This window comes from Scyliorhinus canicula, chromosome 5 (genome assembly GCF_902713615.1).
Source record: "Scyliorhinus canicula chromosome 5, sScyCan1.1, whole genome shotgun sequence".
NCBI classification, from domain to species: domain Eukaryota; kingdom Metazoa; phylum Chordata; class Chondrichthyes; order Carcharhiniformes; family Scyliorhinidae; genus Scyliorhinus; species Scyliorhinus canicula.
In genome coordinates, this window is record NC_052150.1 from 57,824,955 (window position 1) to 57,847,873 (window position 22,919).

The 22,919-nt window shown below is 50.5% G+C and overlaps 2 protein-coding genes across 3 annotated transcripts in view; one reads left to right on the forward strand and one right to left on the reverse strand.

Annotated features, from left to right (window-relative positions):
• Window positions 1–2,502, reverse strand: part of pak1ip1 (PAK1 interacting protein 1) — a 148,347-nt gene extending 145,845 nt beyond the window's left edge. Inside the window, exons 1-4 of the mRNA XM_038796428.1 lie at window positions 2,406–2,502; window positions 2,103–2,112; window positions 1,452–1,523; window positions 622–641 (exon numbers count right to left, since the gene is read on the reverse strand). Coding sequence (XP_038652356.1) covers window positions 622–641; window positions 1,452–1,523; window positions 2,103–2,112; window positions 2,406–2,502 — 199 coding nt within the window. The remainder of the gene's footprint in view (window positions 1–621; window positions 642–1,451; window positions 1,524–2,102; window positions 2,113–2,405) is intronic.
• A 111-nt stretch (window positions 2,503–2,613) lies between these two features.
• trnau1apb (tRNA selenocysteine 1 associated protein 1b) overlaps window positions 2,614–22,919 on the forward strand; it is a 127,811-nt gene continuing 107,505 nt past the window's right edge. For both annotated transcript variants that reach the window (XM_038797125.1, XM_038797126.1), the window contains exon 1: window positions 2,614–2,856. In XM_038797125.1, coding sequence (XP_038653053.1) covers window positions 2,794–2,856 — 63 coding nt within the window. In that variant the 5' untranslated portion in view covers window positions 2,614–2,793. The remainder of the gene's footprint in view (window positions 2,857–22,919) is intronic.

Genomic DNA, 22,919 nt, shown 5'->3' on the forward strand with positions numbered 1-22,919 from the left:
GAGAGAGAGAGAGCGCGAGAGAGAGAAACATCAAGGAATGTGTCAGTCCGTCTGTCATCTACAAGATCAGAGCAAAGAAGCAAGTTGGAACTATGAGCCAAACATTTGCGTTCCAAGAGAATTCTTTTTGTGATCTGCACCTATATTCTGTATCAAATGAGAAACTTCCTGTGAGTGGTCTCATGAAAGGTCATTGGTCAGAAATGTTAACTAAATTTTTCCTCCCGATTACATAACCATTTGAGTGTTTCCAGCACTTTATGTTTTTAGTTTCATATATTTTGTTTTGTATAATCTCTCTTTGGCATCATCATTTGGAATTCTGACCATTTCATCAAGAAATCAAGGCCCAAAGATTTGAGTCGATAATTTGCAAGTGTAAGGCTTTCAATAGATAATATATTCCAAGACTTCAGTGCCTATTTCTACAGGAAGAGAAACAATGACCTGAATAGCCCCATTGATGTCATAAATTGTTTACGTCTTCGACCTTAAGATAAGGTTAAGATCAATTCTTGAGTTACTTCTTCTGTTTAAAAAAAATCCTGTATCAGCTATTATACCACATCAGCCTGCAAAAAGCTCAACGCTATAAAGTGTGAAAACATATATTTTACTCACCAGCTGGTGCAGCAAAGATCCTTGATCAATTTTCTTTTTCATGTTATAAAGGTGAATAGTTTCATCTTTACTGCCTGTTGCCACATATTGATCATTTACAGCTACAATGGTTAAAGAGGCTGTATGAGCATGATGGGTAAAGTCAGGTTCAGGATTCCAGCTCTAAAAAGAACAATAATTTACAAGAGTACTCATTAATTCTCAACAGCAGTGCACTCTTCCAAAACAAAGCATCCACATGCATGCAGTGTGGCTGATATTGTGCATATGGACTTTCAAAGATTTTTTATAAAGTGCACATAAAAGGGTCAGTGGCAATATGGAAATGAAACAGGTCAGCATATTTGCGAAAGGCGAGACTGGAGTGAACAGTCCCCTCATGGCAGACTGGTACAGAAGGTGAAGTCGCACAGGATCAGAGGTGAGCTGGCAAGATGGACACAGAACTGCCTCGATCACAACACGGCAGCATTGTGGATAGCACAATTGCTTCACAGCTCCAGGGTCCCAGGTTCGATTCCGGCTTGGGTCACTGTCTGTGCGGAGTCTACACAACCTCCCAGTGTGTGCATGGGTTTCCTCCCACAGTCCAAAAATGTGCAGGTTAGGTGGATTGGCCATGATAAATTGCCCTTAGTGTCAAAATTGCCCTTAGTGTTGGGTGGGGTTATGGGGATAGGGTGGAGGTGTTGACCTTGGGTAGGGTGCTCTTTCCAAGAGCCGGTGCAGACCTCGATGGGCCGAAATGGCCTCCTACTGCACTGTATAATCTATGATAAAGATTCTGATTGAAAAAACTACAGTTCTATATATATCCCTTAATAACTTACCTTTCAACTGTTTCAATTTGGTAACAAGACCCAATACCAGAAAATCCCTTTACCAAACAGTAGGTTTGAATTCTTTCCAGAAAACAGTTATAAAAATTAACAAGTGATCTGGAACACCTTTAACATGCAGAGAGGGAGAGAAGCCTTCTTTCACTGAATCCAGCTTCCAACAGTGAAACCAAAAGTAAAACCCAGTGCCACAGCCAGCTCCCAGCTCCACCCCACACAATGGACATCACTGAAGCCATGTGATAATACAGAACATTTCTTAAAGGGACACTCCCATGGCACAGTGCAGGAGGGGCATTCAGCCCATCAAGATTGCAGGCAGACCTTGGAACGAACACCTCACCCAATCCCACTCCTCCACCCTATCCCTGTAACTCAGTACCTTTTTGGACACCAAGGGCAATATAGCATGGCCAATCCACCTATCTTGGAATGTGGGAGGGAACCAGGGCACCCAGAGAAAATTCACGTAGACACAGAGAACGCGAAGGCTCCGCAAACAGCAAACCAAGGCAGGAATCAAATCTGGGACCTGGAGCTGTAAAGCAACTGTGCCATTGTGCCACCCATGCTTGTTAAGCTTTAACCAATACCTACGACAATAAGCTACCAATGTATTAATCAAACAGATTCTTAAAATACAAATAACCACCTGGAACAGAAAAGATAGTATCAGAACAAAAGTTAATAAACTGTTGTGGTTTACAATGCTGTGGTAATTTCTTTCCCCATGAACAAGATCCAGACATGAGCAGTGTGAAATGCTATTTAAGTAGAAACAAACCAGAAAATACTGAGCAATGTATTTCTACATGGATCTAAAGTATAGCTCCCTCTCAGGTGACATCATGAGGGTCGGTTTGAGAATTGGATCCCACAACAGTCGGAAACATCTAATGGTGCTGAAGTTCGGAGCCAAGCTGCATATCCATCCAATTCGCTTACTTGCTCCGGTTTCTTTACCCGATAAACCAAAAATAATCTGCTCGTAGCAACCAGCGACCAGCAACACCTCACAACCACTACTGGCCTCATGCTCCATCTTTCCCTCAGGAAGTAAGTGAGAAAAGACCCAGGGTCCTGCAGCATTTCATCGATGCGGGGAAATGACGTCAGCGCCTGCCCAATCGCAGTTGCTGATCTTGCTGTAAGGTTATTTGACATCTCAGGTCGAGCTGCAATTCTTTCTGTTGCAAATAACAAGAACAGAGGGTGATAGTGGAGTTACCTGTACTCTGAAAGGTCCATAAGCGAGGTTGAAAGTCAGACTGCGCTACCGGCGCCTGTGAAGGACGAATTTAACGGTTTGGCCTGGGACGATTCTTTTGATCGGATGTGCGGGCGAATCCGGGACGCTTTGGGACAGACGGACATGGCCACCCTGTGGATGGGTGACGTGAGTGTCCTTATCGTAATCAAGTCTTACATGTCTATATGCACGATCTTCTGGAGATTCTCTCCACTTTGAGCCGGCAGTTTGCGGTGTCGATGGTAGCCATGATGTGGAGAAGCTGGCGTTGGACTGGGCTGAGCACAGTGGTTCTTGCTGTGCTCACCCCAGTCCAACGCCGGTATCTCCACGTCTTAGCGTAATCGGTAGATGCGGCGGCCGGAAAGAAATGCATCGAGAGTGAAGTCTGGGTTTTGGGGGGGGGGGGGGGGGGTCACGTGTGGGGTATAAATTGAGGAATGTTGACAATTAAGCCCAGCTCCTCTGTCACTTGGCTGAGAGGCAATCTCCCGTCTCTGGTCACAGTGATAAGGGCCGATTCTCCGATATGGAAGCCAAGTGTTTGCGCCGTCAACAGCGCGAACAGGGCCCGGCGCGACATATTCTGGCCCCCACATGCAAATGGCGCCGATTCTCCGCAACTCGGAGAATCGCGCGTCGGCGTCAGGGCATCGTGGGCGGTTGCATAAATCCCGCCCCCACCGTCCTCCGATTTTTCTGGAGCCCCCAAAAGTCGCCCCCAGCATGAATCGCGTCACCCTCCTCGGAGAATGGAGGGGACCAACGCGACTCAATGGGACCCCGGGGCTGCCCGAATTCTCCATCCTACGATGGCCCGAAGTCCCGCCCATTTTTTGCCAGTCCCGCCGGCGTAAATTGGAGTAGGTCCTTACCGGCGAGACCTGGCGGCCTCCTGGGGTTCCTCCGGTGGTGGGGGGGGATTTGCCCTGGTAGGTGCCCCCACTGTCGCCTGGCCCACGATCTGGGCCCACCGATCTGCGGGCGGGACCTGTACCGTGGGGGCACTCTATTCCTCCGCATTGGCCGCTGTGGTCCTCCACAATGGCCGATGCGGAGATGAACCATCCCGCGCATGCGCCGGGATACGCCAAGACACGCTGGCGCTCCCGCGCGTGTGCCAATCCGCTCCCGCTGACGGATGCCTTCGGCACCGGTTGCCGTGATGCAAAGCCCCTTCCCACTGGTCGGCGGGACACAAACCTCTCCGGGGCGGGCCTAAGCCCCTGAAGGTGCGGAGAATTCCGCACCTTTGGGGCGGCCCGACGCCGGAGTGGTTCATGCGACTTCCGGAGTTGCCAGCCCCCGCCTATTACGACAGAGTCTCGCCCAAGTTCTCAAAATGTCACCTTGCGTGTGCATTTTGCTCTGTAATCGGTTGACCCTTAATGCTGTGTACCTGAAGCATTGCACTGTTTGGGGAAAACATTTTTTAAAGCACTTTTCACGACCTTCGGGGCGGAATTCTCCATAATGGGACTATGTCACTGGCGAATCACTCTGGACTTTCCTGAAGAAAGTTCTGAGTGATTCTCTCACCTGCAGGGGGGCTTACAGGGCCCCGGCGTGCTCCTTGCAGCTCGGATACAGGATCCAGCGCTTCCGGTCGGGAGTCCGCACATGCGCACGGCGGCGGCCTGCAGCGGCCGCCCTGTGGGACATGGCGGACTCAGCCCGCGGAGCGCACCAGAAATGTAGCCTCCCCACCGAGATCCCGCTCGCCCGCGGGTTCATGATGCCGATCGCTCCCCGCCCCCCGGCTGTCCATGAGGTCCCCCGCCTCCCCCCCACTGCCCCCGGTGATCGATCCCCCCGCCCCCCACCAGGGCAGTCGCGGACTGAGTCCACAGCCGTCACTGACCATTGCCGACAGCCGATAGGTGGTTACAATCACGCCGGGATTTTCTTTTTAAATGGAGAAAAAAGGGGTCAAGGTGGAGGAGAAAGGGCACAATCTAAAGTGATGAACTCAATGTGAATCCCGAAGATTATTACATGTCTAATCAGAAGATGACGTGCTGCTCCTTCAGTTTGGGTTGGACTTCACATTGAGGCAGGCCAAGGATGGACATGTGGGCATGAGAGCAAGGCGCTGAGTTGAAATGGCAAGCAACAAGAAGGTTAGGGTCATGATTGTGGACTAAGAAAAGGTGTTCCGCGAAGTGGTCATCGAGTCTGTGTTTAGTATATTATCCATCAAATTTCCCCTTCTCTTTGGCTCTGAAGAAGAATCGTACGGATTTGAAACGTTAACTCTGTTTCTCTGTCCACATGCTGTCAGACTGCTGAGTTTTTCCAGCATCTTTTGTTTTAATTATTAATCAAAATCAATGTGGCTATCTATTTTTTCCTTATATCATGTGAGAGTACCTTTAAGAAATGGGTGTTTAGGAAATGTACCTTGAAGAAATGGGTGTTGGACTTCCGGTGTGCAGCATGGAGTGAGTGAGCACACAGAGGCAGCTCTGCCCAGGTTACAGAAAAGAGCTCTTTTTTGGGCGGCATGGGTTGGAAGTTCGATGAAAAGGCGTAGGTGAATGTTCGTGGAGTACTTTCCCCCAGGAATAGTATGTTTCTTGGTTATCTGACCCTCAAGAAACAGGCCACGATTGGGCTGAAGCAGCATGCAGACAAAAGCCTCTACAAGCAGGCAGGCGGGGGAAAGGGCCAGCTCAGATTTCTCAAGCTGACTTGAGGGCCTTTATGAAAGCTGAATTCTAGCAGCAGTCGACGCTGTCCCGACGATCCCAGTGGGGAAAGGTGTCTAGAGGAGCATTCCCATAATTTATGGTGCTCACCCGGAGTGGGGCAAAGGAAAAAGCTGCAGCAGCTCCCCAAGAAAAGCAGGGGAAGAAAAGACAAAATGGCGGCCGGCGGAACACCCGAGGACTGGTGGAAGTGGGCGCAGGAAGCAGCAAGACTCTCTTCTGCGCTGTTTTGCGGAGCTGAAGGCTGAGTGCTGGACTCCCTGAATGCAACTACAAACAAGCTGCTTGGACACAGGCGGCTCAGGAGGTGTCTATTTGGGAGTTGCAGCAGCAGGACCGCCTGAGCGGGAGGAGGAAAGTGGGGAAAAGTGGAGTTGCACGAGGCACTTCACAAAAGTGGCAAAGACGCTTGGAGGAGCTGGACGTTCGCACGAGTCGGAAAGAATTTGAGGATCCTGGGCCTGGCGGAGGGGCTGGAGGGGTCGGATCTCCCGTCGTACGTGACCACGATGTTGAGCTCGTTGATGGAAGCGGGGTCCTTCCATTTGCCCCTGGAGCTTGAGGGAGCTCACAGTGTGCTGGCCAGGAGGCCTAAGGCAAATGAACCCCCAGCGGGTGTGTGCTGGTGCGGTTCCATCGATTTAGTGACCGGGAGAGTGTGTGCTGCACTGGGCTCAAGAAAGAGAGGAGCAGCAAGTGGGAGAATTCGGTGGTGCGAATCTACCAGGGACTGGAGTGCGGAGGTGCAAAGCGGCGGGCCGGGTTCAACCAGACGGAAGGCGGTGCTTGCATGCCAAGCAGGTCAGATTTGGAATGCTGCAGCCTGCGCGTCTGTGGGTGACATATAAGGACCGGCACCACTACTTCGAGTCCTCGGAGGAGGCGTGGGCCTTTGTACAGGCGGAGAAGCTGGACTCGAACTAGGGTCTGGGGACCACGATGGCCGTTGCTGTTCTTCAATTTTGACAGGTGCTATTTTTATGCTGGTTTTTCTTTTTGCTCTGTTTCCCGGGTGGGTTTGTCTGTTGGGTATGGGATGTGGGGTATGTGGGGACGTTGGGGTATGTGCTTTATATGTTCTCGTCTGTACGGGGCTGGGGGTTGGGGGTGAAACTGGATTTTGGGGAGCTGCGTCAGAAGGGTGGCGGTGTGCAGTGTGAAAGCACGGGCTTTCCTCTGGATGTCCGCGCTGTGGGGCGAGGGGGGCGGAGCTGGAGGTGGGGGCGTGGCCTTCACTGGTTTCTTTCCCCCGCTGAAGCGGGTGCCAAGGAGGTGTGGCAAGAGGGGGATAACCCCATGCGGGAGGAGATGGGTTTTGGCGGGAGCTGAGGGTCAGCAGAAAGTTCAGCTGACTCACGGAAGTACCATGGAGGGTGCGTAGCGGCTAGGAGGGGTCCTAGCCTGGGGGGGGTGGGGGGGGATACCGGGTTGCTGCTGGAAAGGCCAGGAAGGAGCTGGTGTGGGCCGGGGGGGTAGAGGAGAGCGTTATCGCCATGGGGAAAGGGTCAGGCGGGGCGAGCTGGCCTGGGGCGAAGCAGTGCTAAGCTATGGCTGGCCAGCGGGGAGAGGGGCAGGTTGCCCTCTGATCCGGCTGACTACCTGGACGTGAGGGGGCTGAATGGGCGGTTAAGAGAACTAGGGTATTTTCCATCTGAAAGGGCTGAAGGCGGACGTGCTATGCTCCAGGAGACCCACTTGAAGGTGGCGGACTCGGTTTGTCTGAGGAAGGGTGGGTGGGGCAGGTTTTTTCACTCAGGATTGGCGCGAAGAACCGGGGGTGGTGGCGATTCTGGGGGGAAAGAGGGTGGCTTCGAGGCGGCTGAGGTGGTGTCGGACAAGGAGGGCAGATATATTATGGTGAAGGGTAGGCTGCAGGGACGAGAAGGTGGTGCTGGTTTAATGTATAGCCCCGAATTGGGATGATGCCCGGCTCATGAGGCGCTGTTGGGCCGCATTACGGACCTGGAGGCGGGGGGGCCTGATCATGGGGGGAGACTTTAACATAGTGCTGGATCCCCCAACTGGACTGGTCCAGTTCAATGAAGGGTGGAGACCGGGCGGCGGCCAAAGTGCTGAGGGGGTTTATGAACCAGATGGGAGGGGTGGATCCCTGGAGGTTTGGGGGGCCGAGAGCGCGGGAGTATTCCTGTTTTCTCCATGTCCAAGGGTCTATTCCCGGAATAGATTTTTTCGTCCCTGCGCAGGGGATTGATCCCGAAGGTGCAGGATGCAGAGGTATCGGCATAGCGATTTCAGACTCATTGCTCCGCACTGGGTTGATCTGGAGATGGGGAGGATGGGACCAGCGTCCGCTCTGGCGTCTGGATGTGGGATGCCTGGCTGATGAGGAGGTGTGTAGGAGGGGTCCAGGGAAGTATTGAGGGGTACCCTTGATACCAACGACACGGGGGAGGTCCGGGTGGGGATGGTTTGGGAGGCTCTGAAAGCAGTGATTCGGGGGGAGCTGATCTCCATCCTGGGCCCATAGGAAAGGCAGAGAGGAAGGAGAGGGAGAGACGGTGGGGGAGCTCCTGGATGTGGACGGAGATACGCGGAGGCACCGGAGGAGGGTTGCTGGGGAACGGCGTAGTTTGCAGGGCAAATTTGACTTGTGACCACCAGAAAGGCGGGGACACAGTGGAGGAGGGTCGCAGGGCGCGGTATATGAGTATGGGGAGAAGGCGAGCAGGATGTTGGCGCATCAGCTCCGTAGGCGAGATGCGGCTAGGGAAATTGGTGGAGTGACGGATAGGGGTGGGAATATAGTGCAGAAGGGGACAGAAGTAAATGGGGTCTTTAGGGACTTTTACGAGGAACTGTACCGGTCAGAATCTCCGATGGGGAGAGGGGATGGAGAGCTTCATGAACAGGCTATGTTTCCCAAGGGTTCAAGAGGAGCTGGTAGAGGGGGTGGGGGCGCCGATAGAGTTGGAGGAGCTAGTCAGGGGGATTGGACAATGCAGTCAGTAAGGCGCCGGGGACCGGACGGGTTCCCGGTGGAATTTTATAAAACGTATGCGGATCTGGTGGGCTCCCTGTTGGTGCGAGCCTTCAATGAGGCATTGGGGGGGGGGGGGGGGGGGGGGCATTGCCCCCGACGATGTCGCGGGGCACTGATCTCTCTGAGTCCTGAAGCGGGATAAGGACCCCTTGCAGTGTGGATCATACAGGCCTATCTCGCTCCTCAATGTTGACGCTAAGTTGCTGGCGAAGATCCTGGCCACCAGGATAGAGGACTGTGTGCCAGGGGGATACATGAGGATCAGACAGGATTTGGTCAAGGGACGGCAGCTCAACACGAATGAGCGGAGACTGCTAAATGTTATTATGATGCCGGCAGTGGAGGGGGAGCGGAAGATAGTGGTGGCGCTGGATGCGGAGAGAAAGCGTTTGATAGAGTTGATGTGGGGGTACCTGTGGGAGGTGCTGGAGCGGTTCGGATTCGGGGAGGGATTCATCAAATGGGTGAGGTGCTCTCTGCGGCTCCGATGGCAAGTGTAGTTACCAATGGAAGGATGATCGGAGTACCTTTAGGCTCTACCGTGGGACCAGGCAGGGGTGCCCCCTGTCCCCCTTGCTCTTTGCATTGGCGATTGAACCTTTGGCTATGGCGTTGAGGGAGTCAGGGAGATGGAGGGGTCTGGTGCGGGGTGGGGAGGAACATCGTGTATCGCTGTATGCGGACGACCTGCTGTTGTATGTGGCGGATCCAGAAGGGGGGAATGCCGGGGATGATGGAGCTGTTAGCGGAATTTGGGGGCTTCTCGGGCTATAAGTTAAATTTAGGCAAGAGTGAGGTATTTGTAGTACACCCGGGTGATCAGGAGGAGGGAATTGGGAGACTCCCATTTAAGTGGGCAGTGAAGAGTTTCAGATACCTGGGGGTGCAGGTGGCCAGGAGTTGGGGGACTCTCCATAAGCTTAATTTTACCAGGCTGGTGGAGCAGATGGAGGAGGAATTTAAAAGGTGGGACATGGTGCCGCTATCATTGGCGGGTAGAGTGCAGTCCGTCAAAATGACGGTTCTCCCAAGGTTCTTGTTCCTTTTTCAGTGTTTGCCCATCTTTATCCCTAGGGCCTTTTAGAAGGGTGACTAGCAGCATCATGAGCTTTGTTTGGGCGAATGGGACCCCGAGGGTGAAGAGGGTCTTCTTGGAGCGGGGTAGTGATGGGGGGCGGCTGGCGTTACCCAATCTCTCGGGTTATTATTGGGCGGCCAATGTGTGATGGTGCGCAAGTGGGTAATGGAGGGGGAGGGGGCAGCATGGAAACGGATGGAGAGGGCGTCCTGTGGAGATGCAAGCCTGGGGGCCATGGTAACGGCGCTGTGGCCGCTCCCTCCTACGAGGTATACCACGAGTCCGGTGGTGGCGGCTACCCTCAAGATTTGGGGGCAGTGGAGGCGACATAGGGGAGAAGTGGGGGGCTCGATGGAGGCTCCGTTAAGGGGGAAACATAGGTCGTCCCGGGGAACATTGATGGGGGATTTCAGGGGTTGGCATAGAGCGTGCATCAGACAGCTGAGGGACCTGTTTATTGATGGGAGGTTTGCGAGCCTGGGGGAGTTGGAGGAGAAATTTGGGCTCCCCCCGGGGAACATGTTCAGGTATCTGCAGGTAAAGGCATTTGCTAGGCGGCAGGTGGAGGGATTCCCTTCGCTTCCCGCGGGGGGGGGGGGGGGGGGGGTGAGCGACAGGGTGCTTTCGGGGGTCTGGGTCGCAGAGGGGAAGATATCTGATATCTACAAGGTTATGGAGGAGGCGTCAGTAGAGAAGCTGAAAGCTAAGTGGGAGGGGGAACTGGGGGAACAGACCGAAGACGGGACATGGGCTGATGCTCTGGAGAGGGTTAATTCTTCCTCCTCGTGTGTGCGGCTTAACCACATCCAATTCAAGGTGCTGCACCGGGCCCACATGACTGGGACGAGGATGAGTAGGTTCTTTGGGGGTGAAGGTGTCAGGTGCTCGGGGAGTCCAGCGAACCATGCCCATATGTTCTGGGCATGCCCGGCACTGGAGGAGTTCTGGAAGGGCGTGGCAAAGACGGTGTCGAGGGTGGTGGGATCCAGGGTCAAGCCAGGATGGGGACTCGCGATTTTTGGGGTTACATAGAACATAGAACAGTACAGCACAGAACAGGCCCTTCGGCCCTCAATGTTGTGCCGAGCCATGATCACCCTACTCAAACCCACGTATCCACCCTATACCCGTAACCCAACAACCCCCCCCCTAACCTTACTTTTTTTATTAGGACACTACGGGCAATTTAGCATGGCCAATCCACCTAACCCGCACATCTTTGGACTGTGGGAGGAAACCGGAGCACCCGGAGGAAACCCACGCACACAGGGAGAGGACGTGCAGACTCCACACAGACAGTGACCCAGCCGGGAATCGAACCTGGGACCCTGGAACTGTGAAGCATTTATGCTAACCACCATGCTACCCTGCTGCCCACCCTGTTGGGGTGGAGCCGGGAGTGCAGGAGGCGAAAGAGGTCGGTGTGCTGGCCTTTGCGTCCCTAGTAGCCCGGCGAAGGATCTTGCTACAATGGAAGGATGCGAGGCCCCCAAGCGTGGAGACCTGGATCAATGGCATGGCAGGTTTCATTAAGCTAGAGAAGGTCAAATTCGCCCTGAGAGGGTCGGTACAAGGGTTCTTTAGGCGGTGGCAACCTTTTCTCGACTTTCTGGCTCAACGATAGGGTACAGGGACAGTAGCAGCAGCAACCCGTGAGGGGGGAGGGGGAGGGGGAAGGGGAGGGGGGGAGGGGGAGGAAGAGGAGGGGGGTAGGGGAGGGGGAGGAAGGGGAGGGGGGGAAGGGGAGGGGGGGAAGGGGTGGGAGGGGGAAGGGGGGGAAGGGGGAAGGGGTGGGAGGGGGGAGGGCGGGGGAAGGGGGGAGGGGGGAGGGGGGGAGGGGGGAGGGGAAGGGGAGGGGGGGAGGAGGAGGGAGGGGGAGGGGAGGGAATGGGGAGGGGGGAAGGGGAGGGGGGCGGACAATGACTATGTTTGTTTATTTAATTTCAATTTATGTTTAAGTTCTTTTGTTGTTCATTGGGGTTGGGGGGTGGGGGGATGTGATACATGCAACATTACGGTCTGGGGGTGTTACAGTTATTATGGGTTATTTTGTTGCATTTCATTGTTTGTCGTTATGTTTTCTGTAACAAATTCCAATAAAAATTATATTTAAAAAAAGAAGAAATGGGTGTTTATCAGTGATGTCAGAGTGTGGGTGGAGCTGGGTTGTCTGTCACCTTTATACTTTCTTTTTACGCTGTTTGCTGCAGGGTGTGTTTTAGTTTTGTTTTCCGAGCTGGATAGCTGCAGTCACAGCCAGAAGGGTTATTAGTCTCTCTCTTTGTAATCTAAAAAACTGTAAATCGATCCTTTCGTGATTTAAAACTAATAACTGCCCTCAGTAGTGACTTTAACCTGATGTGATTCTGTTTCGACTTCTTTTTTAAGTCTTATGGATGTTAAAAGAACAGCTTAAGGATTACCTACTGCTGTATTTTTTGAGGGTTGTATTTGAATTAATGGTTCCTAAGATGTTCACTATATGTTTTAAAAAGGTTAACTTGAGTTTGTAGCCATCTCAGATGACCACCTGCAAAGGACCATGGGAATTTTGGCCAACCCAGGACTCAGACAGACTCAGAGCTTGTGTGTGTATTTGCAACCCAGATAGCTAGACGCGATCGAAACCCCCGCTCGTTTGCATTCTAATGGCCCATTTCCCCAGAACAAAAGAACTGGAGTCAGGTAATCGATACAAATACAGACTAATCGGCGCCACTCCCTTTACTCAGGGAGCCCAAACAGCCACGGTCAGTGACCGCTAAGGACACGCCCAGCCATCAAGGCACCCGCCCCTTTATTGGCCAAAATCGAAGGCAGTGATCGAAGCCTGTTGAATTATTGAGTCCAAGTTAAGGACCATCCCAAAGAGCACAAAATCCCAGAGTGATAAGAAGAGACACAGCCATGTGTTCGGTCTCTCTTGGATCCTGCCTATGCCAACCCAAGTACAGCATAACGACAAGACAGACAAGTTCAAGACCAACGATCGCTACCAGACAGATGAGCCCAGCAGAAACAGAGCCAATTCTTCCACCCAGCCACGCAAGATCTGGACAAAGGCCTTGTCCATCTGCATAGAGCCAGTTTCCCTGAAGTTAAGTATAGGTTATTGTAGTTGTTAGGTGTAGTTTAATTTGTAGTGTTTTGTTTGCATGTCAAAGTAATCCTTGTGTGTAAATAAACCGTCTTTGGACTTGAACTGACTAACTGTTTCTGTGGTCCTTTGATCGATATCCGGTAAAGTCTTGTGGTGGTATTATTTAATACTTGGCGACTCTAAAGCGCATCATTATTAATTGGCAACATTATTGGTGCCGATTGGCAACATTATTAGTGACACTGGTGGGATTCGAATTAGAAGTGATTTTGTCACTCCGAGAGAACCCACAAATGTTGAAATCCAATTGCTTGAAAGAGAAAGAACCGCAAGTGCAAGCCCATATCAACCAAATCACCGAATTTCGGAAGTGTGCACTAACCTGCATGCGTACTAACAGGGATATAAGCTAAACTCGTTAGATTGTGTCAGAACTATCGAGGGAATTGTGAACCGGAAAATAGCTTAGGCCTGTTGCTCGTTATGCTTTCCCTTAATTTGCTCTGTTTTAATTACCTTTGCTCAAGAGTCACCAGGTATCTTTCTGATACCACCACAGGGTTTAAAGCCAAGTACTGATCAATGACTCAATACACCAGTTAGTAAGTTTGAAATCAATACACATTTATTATACACACAGTCAATTATTACTCATGCATAAACTCTACTCACTAAACTACTACTGCTACTAAAACCTATACTTAGCTTTGAGTGGCCCACCCAGTCAGAGGAACAATGGCCGTTGTCCGGTTCTGATATTGCTGGCTTCGAACTGGTACGGAATAGTAGCTAGGAGCGTTTATCTCGTAGCGTGTGTTGACCTTAAACTTACTTGGCTGGTGCTTGGCGGGCCTCTCGGTGCTGAGAACCAAAACCAAGGTGAGAGTTCTTCCAAGAGCTTCCAAGAGAGCGAACTGAACTTGGAGACGCTATCTTATAGTCCCCAGGGGTTTCGCGCCCTTCTGGGCGGACCCCGGACTTGGTCCCAATTAATTGGACCATGTCCCAATCGTTCCTATTGATTTTCTCCAATACCGGAGTTGTTCCCTGATCATTGGGCGCGCCATTGTCCTGCCTTTGTTTTAGCTCCCACTGGCGCCGGGGAGTCTGTCCTGGTCTCGATTGTTTCAATGTTTCTTTTTGTCCCTGGAGATAGCTCATTAATATGTTAATGGCTATTGGTTTCAGTTCTGTCTGGGTTCTGCAAATCTTAATGCACAGGAAACCTTGCACCTGCTTGTTTTCTCTGGTGTTGTCCGTTTTTCCCTGCACTCCTTGTGAGTGTCCATTTTGAATCGGGACAAGGCCACCCCAGGTGGCTGCAGGCCATACCCGCAGCTCAAATCGCCTTTTATCCCCCTGTCCCAAATTAAAGGTAGGGAAAGAGAAATTAAAGTAGTGCAAGAGAGATTTATGGTAGGAAACAGAGATTGATGATAGGAAACAGAGATTAACGGTGGAAACAGAGATTAACCGTAGGAAACAGAGATTAACGATAGGAAACAGAGATTAACGATAGGAAACAGATTAACGGTAGGAAACAGAGATTAAAAGTAGAGCAAGAGAGATTAGAAGCAATGGCCACAAAAGCAATGGAACGTTTAATGAACCCACCGGAACCCAAGGTCGCAGCGACCAACAGAGCAGAGCAGTGCCCCATATGGGAAGAAGAGTTGAGGAAGTATTTAAAGGGAAAGGATGGCCCTTTGGTCCGATTTTTGTTCAAATGAAGAGTCACGTCCAGGAAGCATAGGACAAACTTGGTGGGAGAACCTAACTGAGGTGCATAAGAAAAATGCAGCGAAAGTGCGAAAGCCAATGGCAATAGTGTCCTGTTTAGCACAGTTGCGAGGCACAGAGGAGGTCGTGAGGACGCTCCGCAGGCAGCTAGTTGAGAAAGAAGAGAAGAATGAGGGAAACAATAGTGAAACAAACAGATTATTGAGCAACTCCGGGATCAGTTGGCAGCTAAAGATAAGAGAGTGGCTGTGTGAAACGGGCACACCAATCTTGTTTAGTTCACCTTAGCAGCTTTCAGACCCAGTGTGGTAAAACCTACCAAGATACACAGCACGCAGTCTTGGTACGAGAAGCGGCAGAACAACAGGTAGAAGAGTTAACAAGACAATGCGTGGATTTAAAGGCAGCTTACGAGCGCTCCCATAGCTCCCTACAGAACAAAGACAGAGCACAGGTAGACCACGCGAAATGTAGACAACAAATAAAAAGTTGCGGTCACTGCTTTCAGGCCAAATGGATTTAGAGATACCGTTGGACAAAATTTAGTTGAGGAAGGTGCCCCAGTTGGCAAGAACTAAATGAAACCGTTCAGAGATATGTGTAGAACACAGAAAATCACAATAGAGCCCCCCATGCTCCGAAAGGAAAGCACCCGCAACACCGACTGCACAGGCAGCACACACTCCCATGAATCCGGTCACCACACGGCGCAAGTCATCGGATTGGGGGGAGCCCGATTGTGTTTCCATCACCCCACTAACCATCACCCAATTGACAGATGCCCGCGCTAAAATTGATCCATTCGAACCTACTGCAGACCCGCATTATTTCTTTGAGAGTGTACGCCAGCAAAAGGTTACGTACGGTCCAGACAAAAGGGAGGAAGTTAAACTGACAGTAATGAGCCTTGACCAGTCCGTCAGCTCAGCTTACCAGAACCCCAGAATGTAGGAGGAGGAAACCTACAGGAGATGAAAAAAGGCCGTTTTAGATGTGATCGGGTACAACAAGTAGCATTTGAGGATTTGGACCGCGCCACACTTAGATAACGACGACACAACACTTTAGTCTCCCACGCCACAGAAGCAGGTCAAAAGCTTGTGTGAATTACGACCCTGCAGACTCCACACACAATGAAGAGTGGGTATTAAAGAGACTCTCCAGCGCTTGGGAACAATCCCTACACAGGAAGGCAGATCAGGAACAGGTAGAAGCAAATAGCACCCAGTTAGAATAACCAGGACCCAGCATGGATAAATGAGGGGAGGACATGAAGACAGAACCCCAGAGCACAGGCACCATGAGGTTGCTATAATTGTAGACATTCCGACAAAACCCCCCGAACAAGCAACACCACTAACAACCAGGCCCTCCACCTCGGAACAATGTTAGGCCCATACATAGTGTTAGCGCCCTTTCAGATAATTCAGCTATCAACACCACAGATGGATGGTGTTCGGACTCCCCAACTTGGGTCTGCGAAACATTCTGGGATAAATCAGGCAGACCAGTAGTCACAGGCACAGTCCGGGGCAACCAGTAGAATTTCTTTGGGGCACAGGAGGTCCGGCACCACTTTAAACTCCTCCACATGTTCCAGCGTGACAAATGGCCCACCACAGACACCATCACCCTTAGTGCATTTACCGGACACCATACAGCAGGGATACATCACAGATATTCAGATAGATAGATATTCAGACAGGAACCATAAGCACCAGACACCCCGTTTTAGTCGACTTGCCCCAAACAGCCGAGCACGTTAGGAATCATTTTATGAGACTCCCATAATCTTTCTTTCATCCTGTGAATAGATGTGTTTGGAAAAATTGCCAAGCAGCTAGAGTCATGCTACAGTAGGGACTATGAACATAGGATTGCTCAGTAGAGACAATTGGTTTGATCGCAAACAATTTGTACAGACCAGACAATTAGAGAGGTCCTCAGAAAAATAAGCTTCCTTCGCCAACACAAACACTATTGTGGGAAGATCCCAGGAATGGTCACAATTTCAGGTCCCGATCCTAAGCCACAGAAGCAATATGGTTTCCCACAGGAAGCCGAGGGTGAGATTGCAAAAGTCATCAATAACTTCTTCGATCAAGGAGTAATTCGGCGGTAGCCTCAACAATAATGCCCCAATTTGGCCCGTAAAAACCCGATGGTTCTTGGCGACCTGACAATCGACTAGCGAGAACTTAACAAGGTAACCCCTTTTGCAGCCCCCACCGTTGCCACTGTGTCCCGAGACCATGCTCAAGCAGGGAGTACAGGCAAAGTACTTCACAGTGCTGGACATCAGCAATGGCTTTTGGTCCATCCCGCTGACAAGACCTGTCAATATAAGTTTTGCGTTCACATTTCAAGGGCAGCAGTATACATGGACATGCCTCCCACAAGGATTCCACAACTCCCCCTCCGTTTTCCACCGACAATTGGCCAACGGACTTTCCAAATTTCCCCGCCCTGATGCCTTATACAGTATGTGGCCGACTTACTCCTACAGGCGGACACAAAGGAAGAGCATGTAAAGCTTCGTTTAGAATTACTAGGTCTTTTGCAATCCATTGGCTGCAAGGTCAACCCCAAAGAACCCCAGATCTTAAAAGAAAAGGTCCTTCATTTAGGCACCATTATCACCCATGGAAAAAGAGAGAGATCGAAACAGAAGCGAATTGCCCCTGCCCCACAATGTCACTGCACTCCATTCATTCTTAGGATTAGTGGATATTGTAGAAACCATATAGATATTTTTGCCACAAAAGCGCCCCACTCTCAGAGCTCCTTAAAAGAACGCCCCATGGGAATGGCTTCCTCAGCACACAGGCGACATTGATGAATTAAAACGTGCCCGAGGCACAGCCCCCGCTTTGCAAGTTCACAGGCCCACACTCGCCCTATGCCATAGATGTAGCCACCACCGACCGAACCCTATCAGCAATACTCCGACAGGAAATACATTATTGCTTTTGACCCGTAGCCTATGCCTCACGAATTTTGGATCCTGTAGAGCACGGATTTACAGCCTGCGAACAGCACTTGCTTGCAGTCTTTTGGGCACTACAGTATTTTGCAAACATCACAGGCCCTTATCCCAGTTACGATTTTACCCAACGCAGCTATTGTTAGATGGTAGGTTAAAGGACGGTTCAGTCAGCCAGATCAGAGCAGCTCGCTGGACACTGTTGTTACAAGGAAGGGACCTTACAGTCAAACGTACAAAGACCCACACATTTCTCACAGATAACCTTCAGTATGCGGGGACCCCCAACATTAGTGCTTACCTCATAGCAGCCCAACACAACACAGGACCCTTTATTCCGAAGTCACTGCACACACAAGCAGGCAGTAAAACGCAGAATCCACACACATAGAACATAGAACAGTACAGCACAGAACAGGCCTTCGGCCCTCAATGTTGTGCCGAAGCCATGATCACCCTACTCAAACCCACGTATCCACCCTATACCCGTAACCCAACAACCCCCCCTTAACCTTACTTTTTTATTAGGACACTACGGGCAATTTTAGCATGGCCACTCCACCTAACCTGCACATCTTTTGGACTGTGGAGGAAACCGGAGCACCCCGGAGGAAACCCACGCAACAGGGGGAGGACGTGCAGACTCCACACAGACCGTGACCCAGGCCCGGGAATCGAACCTGGGACCCTGGAGCTGTGAAGCATTTTATGCTAACCACCATGCTACCCTGCTGATAATGCTTTAAAGATCTATGTAGACGGTTCCTTCACGATAGAAAATGGAAAGAGAATAACTGGTTGTGGAATTTTGGGCCTGGGTAGATCCTCGATATTGTTTCTGAGAAACCTGGACTGCGTGTATCAGTTCACTTTCGGGAGGTTGCCCTTTGAATGTAAAAGACGCGCATTAGCCGGGGCCGCACGGTAGCATGGTGGTTAGCATAAATGCTTCACAGCTCCAGGGTCCCAGGTTCTGATTCCCAGCTGGGTAACTGTCTGTGTGGAGTCTGCACGTCCTCCCCGTGTGTGCGTGGGTTTCCTCCGGGTGCTCCGGTTTCCTCCACAGTCCAAAGATGTGCGGGTTAGGTGGATTGGTCATGCTAAATTGCCCATATGGGTCCTAAAAAGTAAGGTTAAGGGGGGGGGGGGGGGTTGTTGGGTTAAGGGTATAGGGTGGATACGTGGTTGAGTGGGGTGATCATTGCTCGGCACAACATCGAGGGCCGAAGGGCCTGTTCTGTGCTGTACTGTTCTATGTTCTATTAGAAGAAATATCTTTAAAATTGCCCGGCCACTTAGGATCACAAGCAGCAGAACTAGCATCCATAGCATAGTAGTGCAGCACCCTGATATCCTTTCCAACCCCCGCAGACATACATTCGGACAGCTTATATGTGTGCAACAGCTTAACAGAATTCCTGCCCCTGTGGAATCTCGAGGATTCGTATCCGCTTATGGTAAAACCCCTACCCTCAGCCCCCATTGTTGAAACACATGCGGTATTATTAAAGTGAGAAGCCATAAATGTTCCTCCCCACCCGGTAATGTAAAGGCGACCTTAGCTAAGTCAGGATCACGCCACGGTCACTGTTGGCAACCTCCCGAAAGTGAACTGAATACACGTAGTCCAGGTTTCTCAGACCAATATCCAGGATCTATCCCAGGCCCAAAAGGCAGGCGGACACACTCTCAAACAAGTTTTAGACAAGTAACTTTGCAGCCCACTACGACAAATGCAAGGACTCACTGACGGTACAGGATTGTATAGTTTTGTAAAATGGAATTATGCGGTCCCCACCCAGGACAGAAACCTGATAATTTACCAGTTTTCATGACGGACACGGACATCACGGCATAGACAATACCATTGCCCATTTAAGACCTTTGTGCTGGTGGCCCCGATTTAAAATCCGATTGTCACACATTATGTTGAGAATTGTTTTAATCTGTGCACAGAGCAATCCTGAAAGGTACTCCTAAGAAGGGACAATTGAGACACACACGATCTGTTAATGGCCCTTGGACAAAATTTGCAACTCGACCACATTGTCCCCCTCCCCCCCTTGCAGAAATGTTTCAAATAGTATTAGTGGTAATCGACATCGTTACAAAATGGGTAGAAGCATTTCCCTCACGGGCAAATACTGCAAAGGCCACAGCTAAGATTTGCCCAAACAGATATTTACACGTTGGGGGACTCCCCCGCAGCATTGAGTCAGACCAGGGTTCCCATTTCACCGGCAGAGACATGCAAATATCTGAATGATTTTTGGAATCAAACATAACTTTCACATTGCATCTCACCCCCCGATCCACCGGCATTGTTGAACGAATGAATCGCACTTTAAAAGCGACCATTAGAAAGATTGTGCAACAGAATAATACGACATGGGACAGAGTTCTCCTATTTGCCCTTATGTTTATTCGGAACACCGTTTCCAGTTCCACAGGTTTCACACACCCCCCCCCCCCCACCGGAAGGCCCATGAAAGGAATTTAATATTATTAGGTCTCAATTTGGCAAGCCCCAGAGTCACCCATGAAAAAGCCGTCCAACAGTTACAGACAATATTAAAGCACACAGCTCGCTGCAGCTAGGCGCTAGAAGGAAGCAGAGTAAAGCCTGCTTTGACAAAACTGTCCACCCCATGGAGTACACCATCGGTCAGCAAGTAATGGTTTCCCCTCACAATCCCAGTTCTTTACTCTCCCTCAACTTTGCAGGGCCCTACTCCATTCGGGACAAGTAAGCCCCTCTGTGTACAAGATAATGTACCCCAATGGTAAACTGGTTGGTTCCACATCAACCAGCTCAAAGTCTATGGAACCCAATGTAGCCACTCCCACCACATCTTCCTGGCAATAGCAGATAATTCCACCCCACCCATCAACAACCTAGTCCAACCCTCCCCCAGCCCTGACAGCACGTCCACGCCCCACAGACCCAACCTTGTCTCCGCCCACAGCTACGAACTTCCACCTTGAGGTTGACTCCGACGATAGCGCCAGCCTCCCTGAATTGACCATGATCTCTGACCACTGGTATAACCTCCCCGGCCCCCAGTCACTCCGTCCTCTGGTACCACGACCAAGACATGTTTGGCCCCCTATACCCCCTTCCCACCGCCCGACAACAGTAACTTGCCCTTTACTGCCACCGCCCCTAAGCTCCTGATAAATGAACCCCTTTTTGGCACCGCAACAATGTGAACAAAGAACAGAGAAAAGTACAGCACAGGAATAGGCTCTTCGGCCCTCCAAGCCCGTGCAGACCATGCTGCCCTACTAAACTACAATCTTCTACACTTCCTGGGTCCGTATCCCTCTATTCCCATCCTATTCATGTATTTGTCAAGATGCCCCTTAAATGTCACTACCGTCCCTGCTTTCACCACCTCCTCCGGCAGCAGGTTCCAGGCACCCACTACCCTCTGTGTAAAAAACTTGCCTCGTACATCTACTCTAAATCTTGCCCCTCGCACCTTAAACCTATGCCCCCTAGTAATTGATCCCTCGACCCTGGGGGAAAACCTCTGACTATCCACTCTGTTTATGCCCCTCATAATTTTGTAGACCTCTATCAGGTCGCTCCTCAACCTCCGTCGTTCCAGTGAGAACAAACCGAGTTTATTCAACCGCTCCTCACAGCTAATGCCCTCCATACCAGGCAATATCCTGGTAAATCTCTCCTGCACCCTCTCTAAAGTCTCCACATCCTTCTGGTAGTGTGGCGGCCAGAATTGAACTCTACTCCAAGTGTGGCCTTTTATACTGGTTAGACATGATGATTTGGATTCCACGACGGCCCACACGGCCACGGCACAAAAACGGCAGACATGAGTCTGGCAACCGGTAGATGGTGATGATTCAGATTCTGCCTCTGGTTATGGTAATCCTTTTCCAACATTTTTTGATACAGAACCCTGAGGTGGCCAGATTTTGAGAAAAGACGCCGCATAAGAATTACGGTGTCCTACATTCTGATGGAGCCTGCCCGCCTTTTTATTTATTTATTTATTTTTCTTCTTGTTAGATGTTTTTAATTAATGTCAGCCTCACACTCAATTTCTTGATACAGTCATAGTTACTCTTCCGACACCATTTACTGACCAATGGGCGTTAAAGGAACAATTGTTGGATCTCACATGTGTTACAAATTCTTTCCGCTCGTTTAGGTCACCCAGGTAGGGAATAACGGCACTGAACCCCACCCTGCCTGAGGACCCCAAAAGCATCCGGCCAGTCAAGCTCGGGTAATGGAGCAACGGCACTGATCACCGCCCTACCCGGGGATTACACCCATTCTTGCCCTGCCGTGGCCCACAAGCACCTCATGTTCCCGTCACTTTGAGTACTCTGGAATGGTTCCCTACACTCTACGCTGTCCTTGGCAGGTCTTTGTTTCCCTTCTCTGCTTTTCATTGTGGTTTAAAGAATGCACTTTGCCACAGTCTATACACTCATCCTTCCGCGATCCTCTGGTCATTCCCCACCTGCTATTTACACGTTTGACACACATGGTTGCCACATATGCTGCTACACGCGAACTACCTCTGGACCCTGGGACGACGAAACTCTATAAAACTGGCCGCCCTAAAATTCGGCAAGTTAAGATGAGCCTCAGTTATCACTCGTTTGCAGTAAGGAAAGACTGGCATGGAGAAATTGTCCACCCACTCCCCGCATCGACCACGAGCTGCGAGAATCACTGCACTACAAAGAAAATTTTTTTGGCAATGTCTTGTCTCTCAAAATGCTATTTCAAAAAAGAAATGAGGGAGTCACACATGTGACAATTCTACTGGGTAATTGGAGTTAAGGAGAGAAAGACAAATAACTAGATATTAACGAAGATAATAACAGATATTATGCTTCCACCCCAGGAATATACGGAAAACGGAAGACAGAAGACAAATAGAACATAGAAAAATACAGCACAGAACAGGCCTGTCGCCCCACGATGTTGTGCCGAACTTTTGTCCCAGATTAAGAACAAATGAATCTACACCCCATCATTCTACCGTAATCCTTGTACCTATCCAAGAGCCGCTTGAAGGTCCCTAATGTTTCCGACTCAACTACTTCCACAGGCAGTGCATTGCATGCCCCCACAACCTCTCTGAGTAAAGAACCTACCTCTCACATCCCCCTATATCTTACACCATTCCCTTAAATTTATGTCCCCTTGGAATGGTTTGTTCCACCCGGGGAAAATGTCGCTGACTGTCTATTCTGTCTATTCCCTTGATTGTCTTATAAACCTCTATCAAGTCGCCCCTCATCCTTCTCCGTTCTAATGAGGAAAAGGCCGAGCACCCCTCAATCTTTCCTCGTAAGACTTACTCTACATTCCAGGCAACATCCTGGTAAATCTCCTTTGCACCTTTTCCAAAGCTTCCACATCCTTCCTAAATGAGGCGACCAGAACTGCACACCAAATGTGGCCTTACCAAGGTTTTGTACAGCTGCATCATCACCTCACGCTCTTAAATTCATTTCTTCTGCTAATGAACGCTAGCACACCATAGGCCTTCTTCACAGCTCTATCCACTTGAGTGGCAACTTTCAAAGATCTATGAACATAGAACCCAAGATCTCTC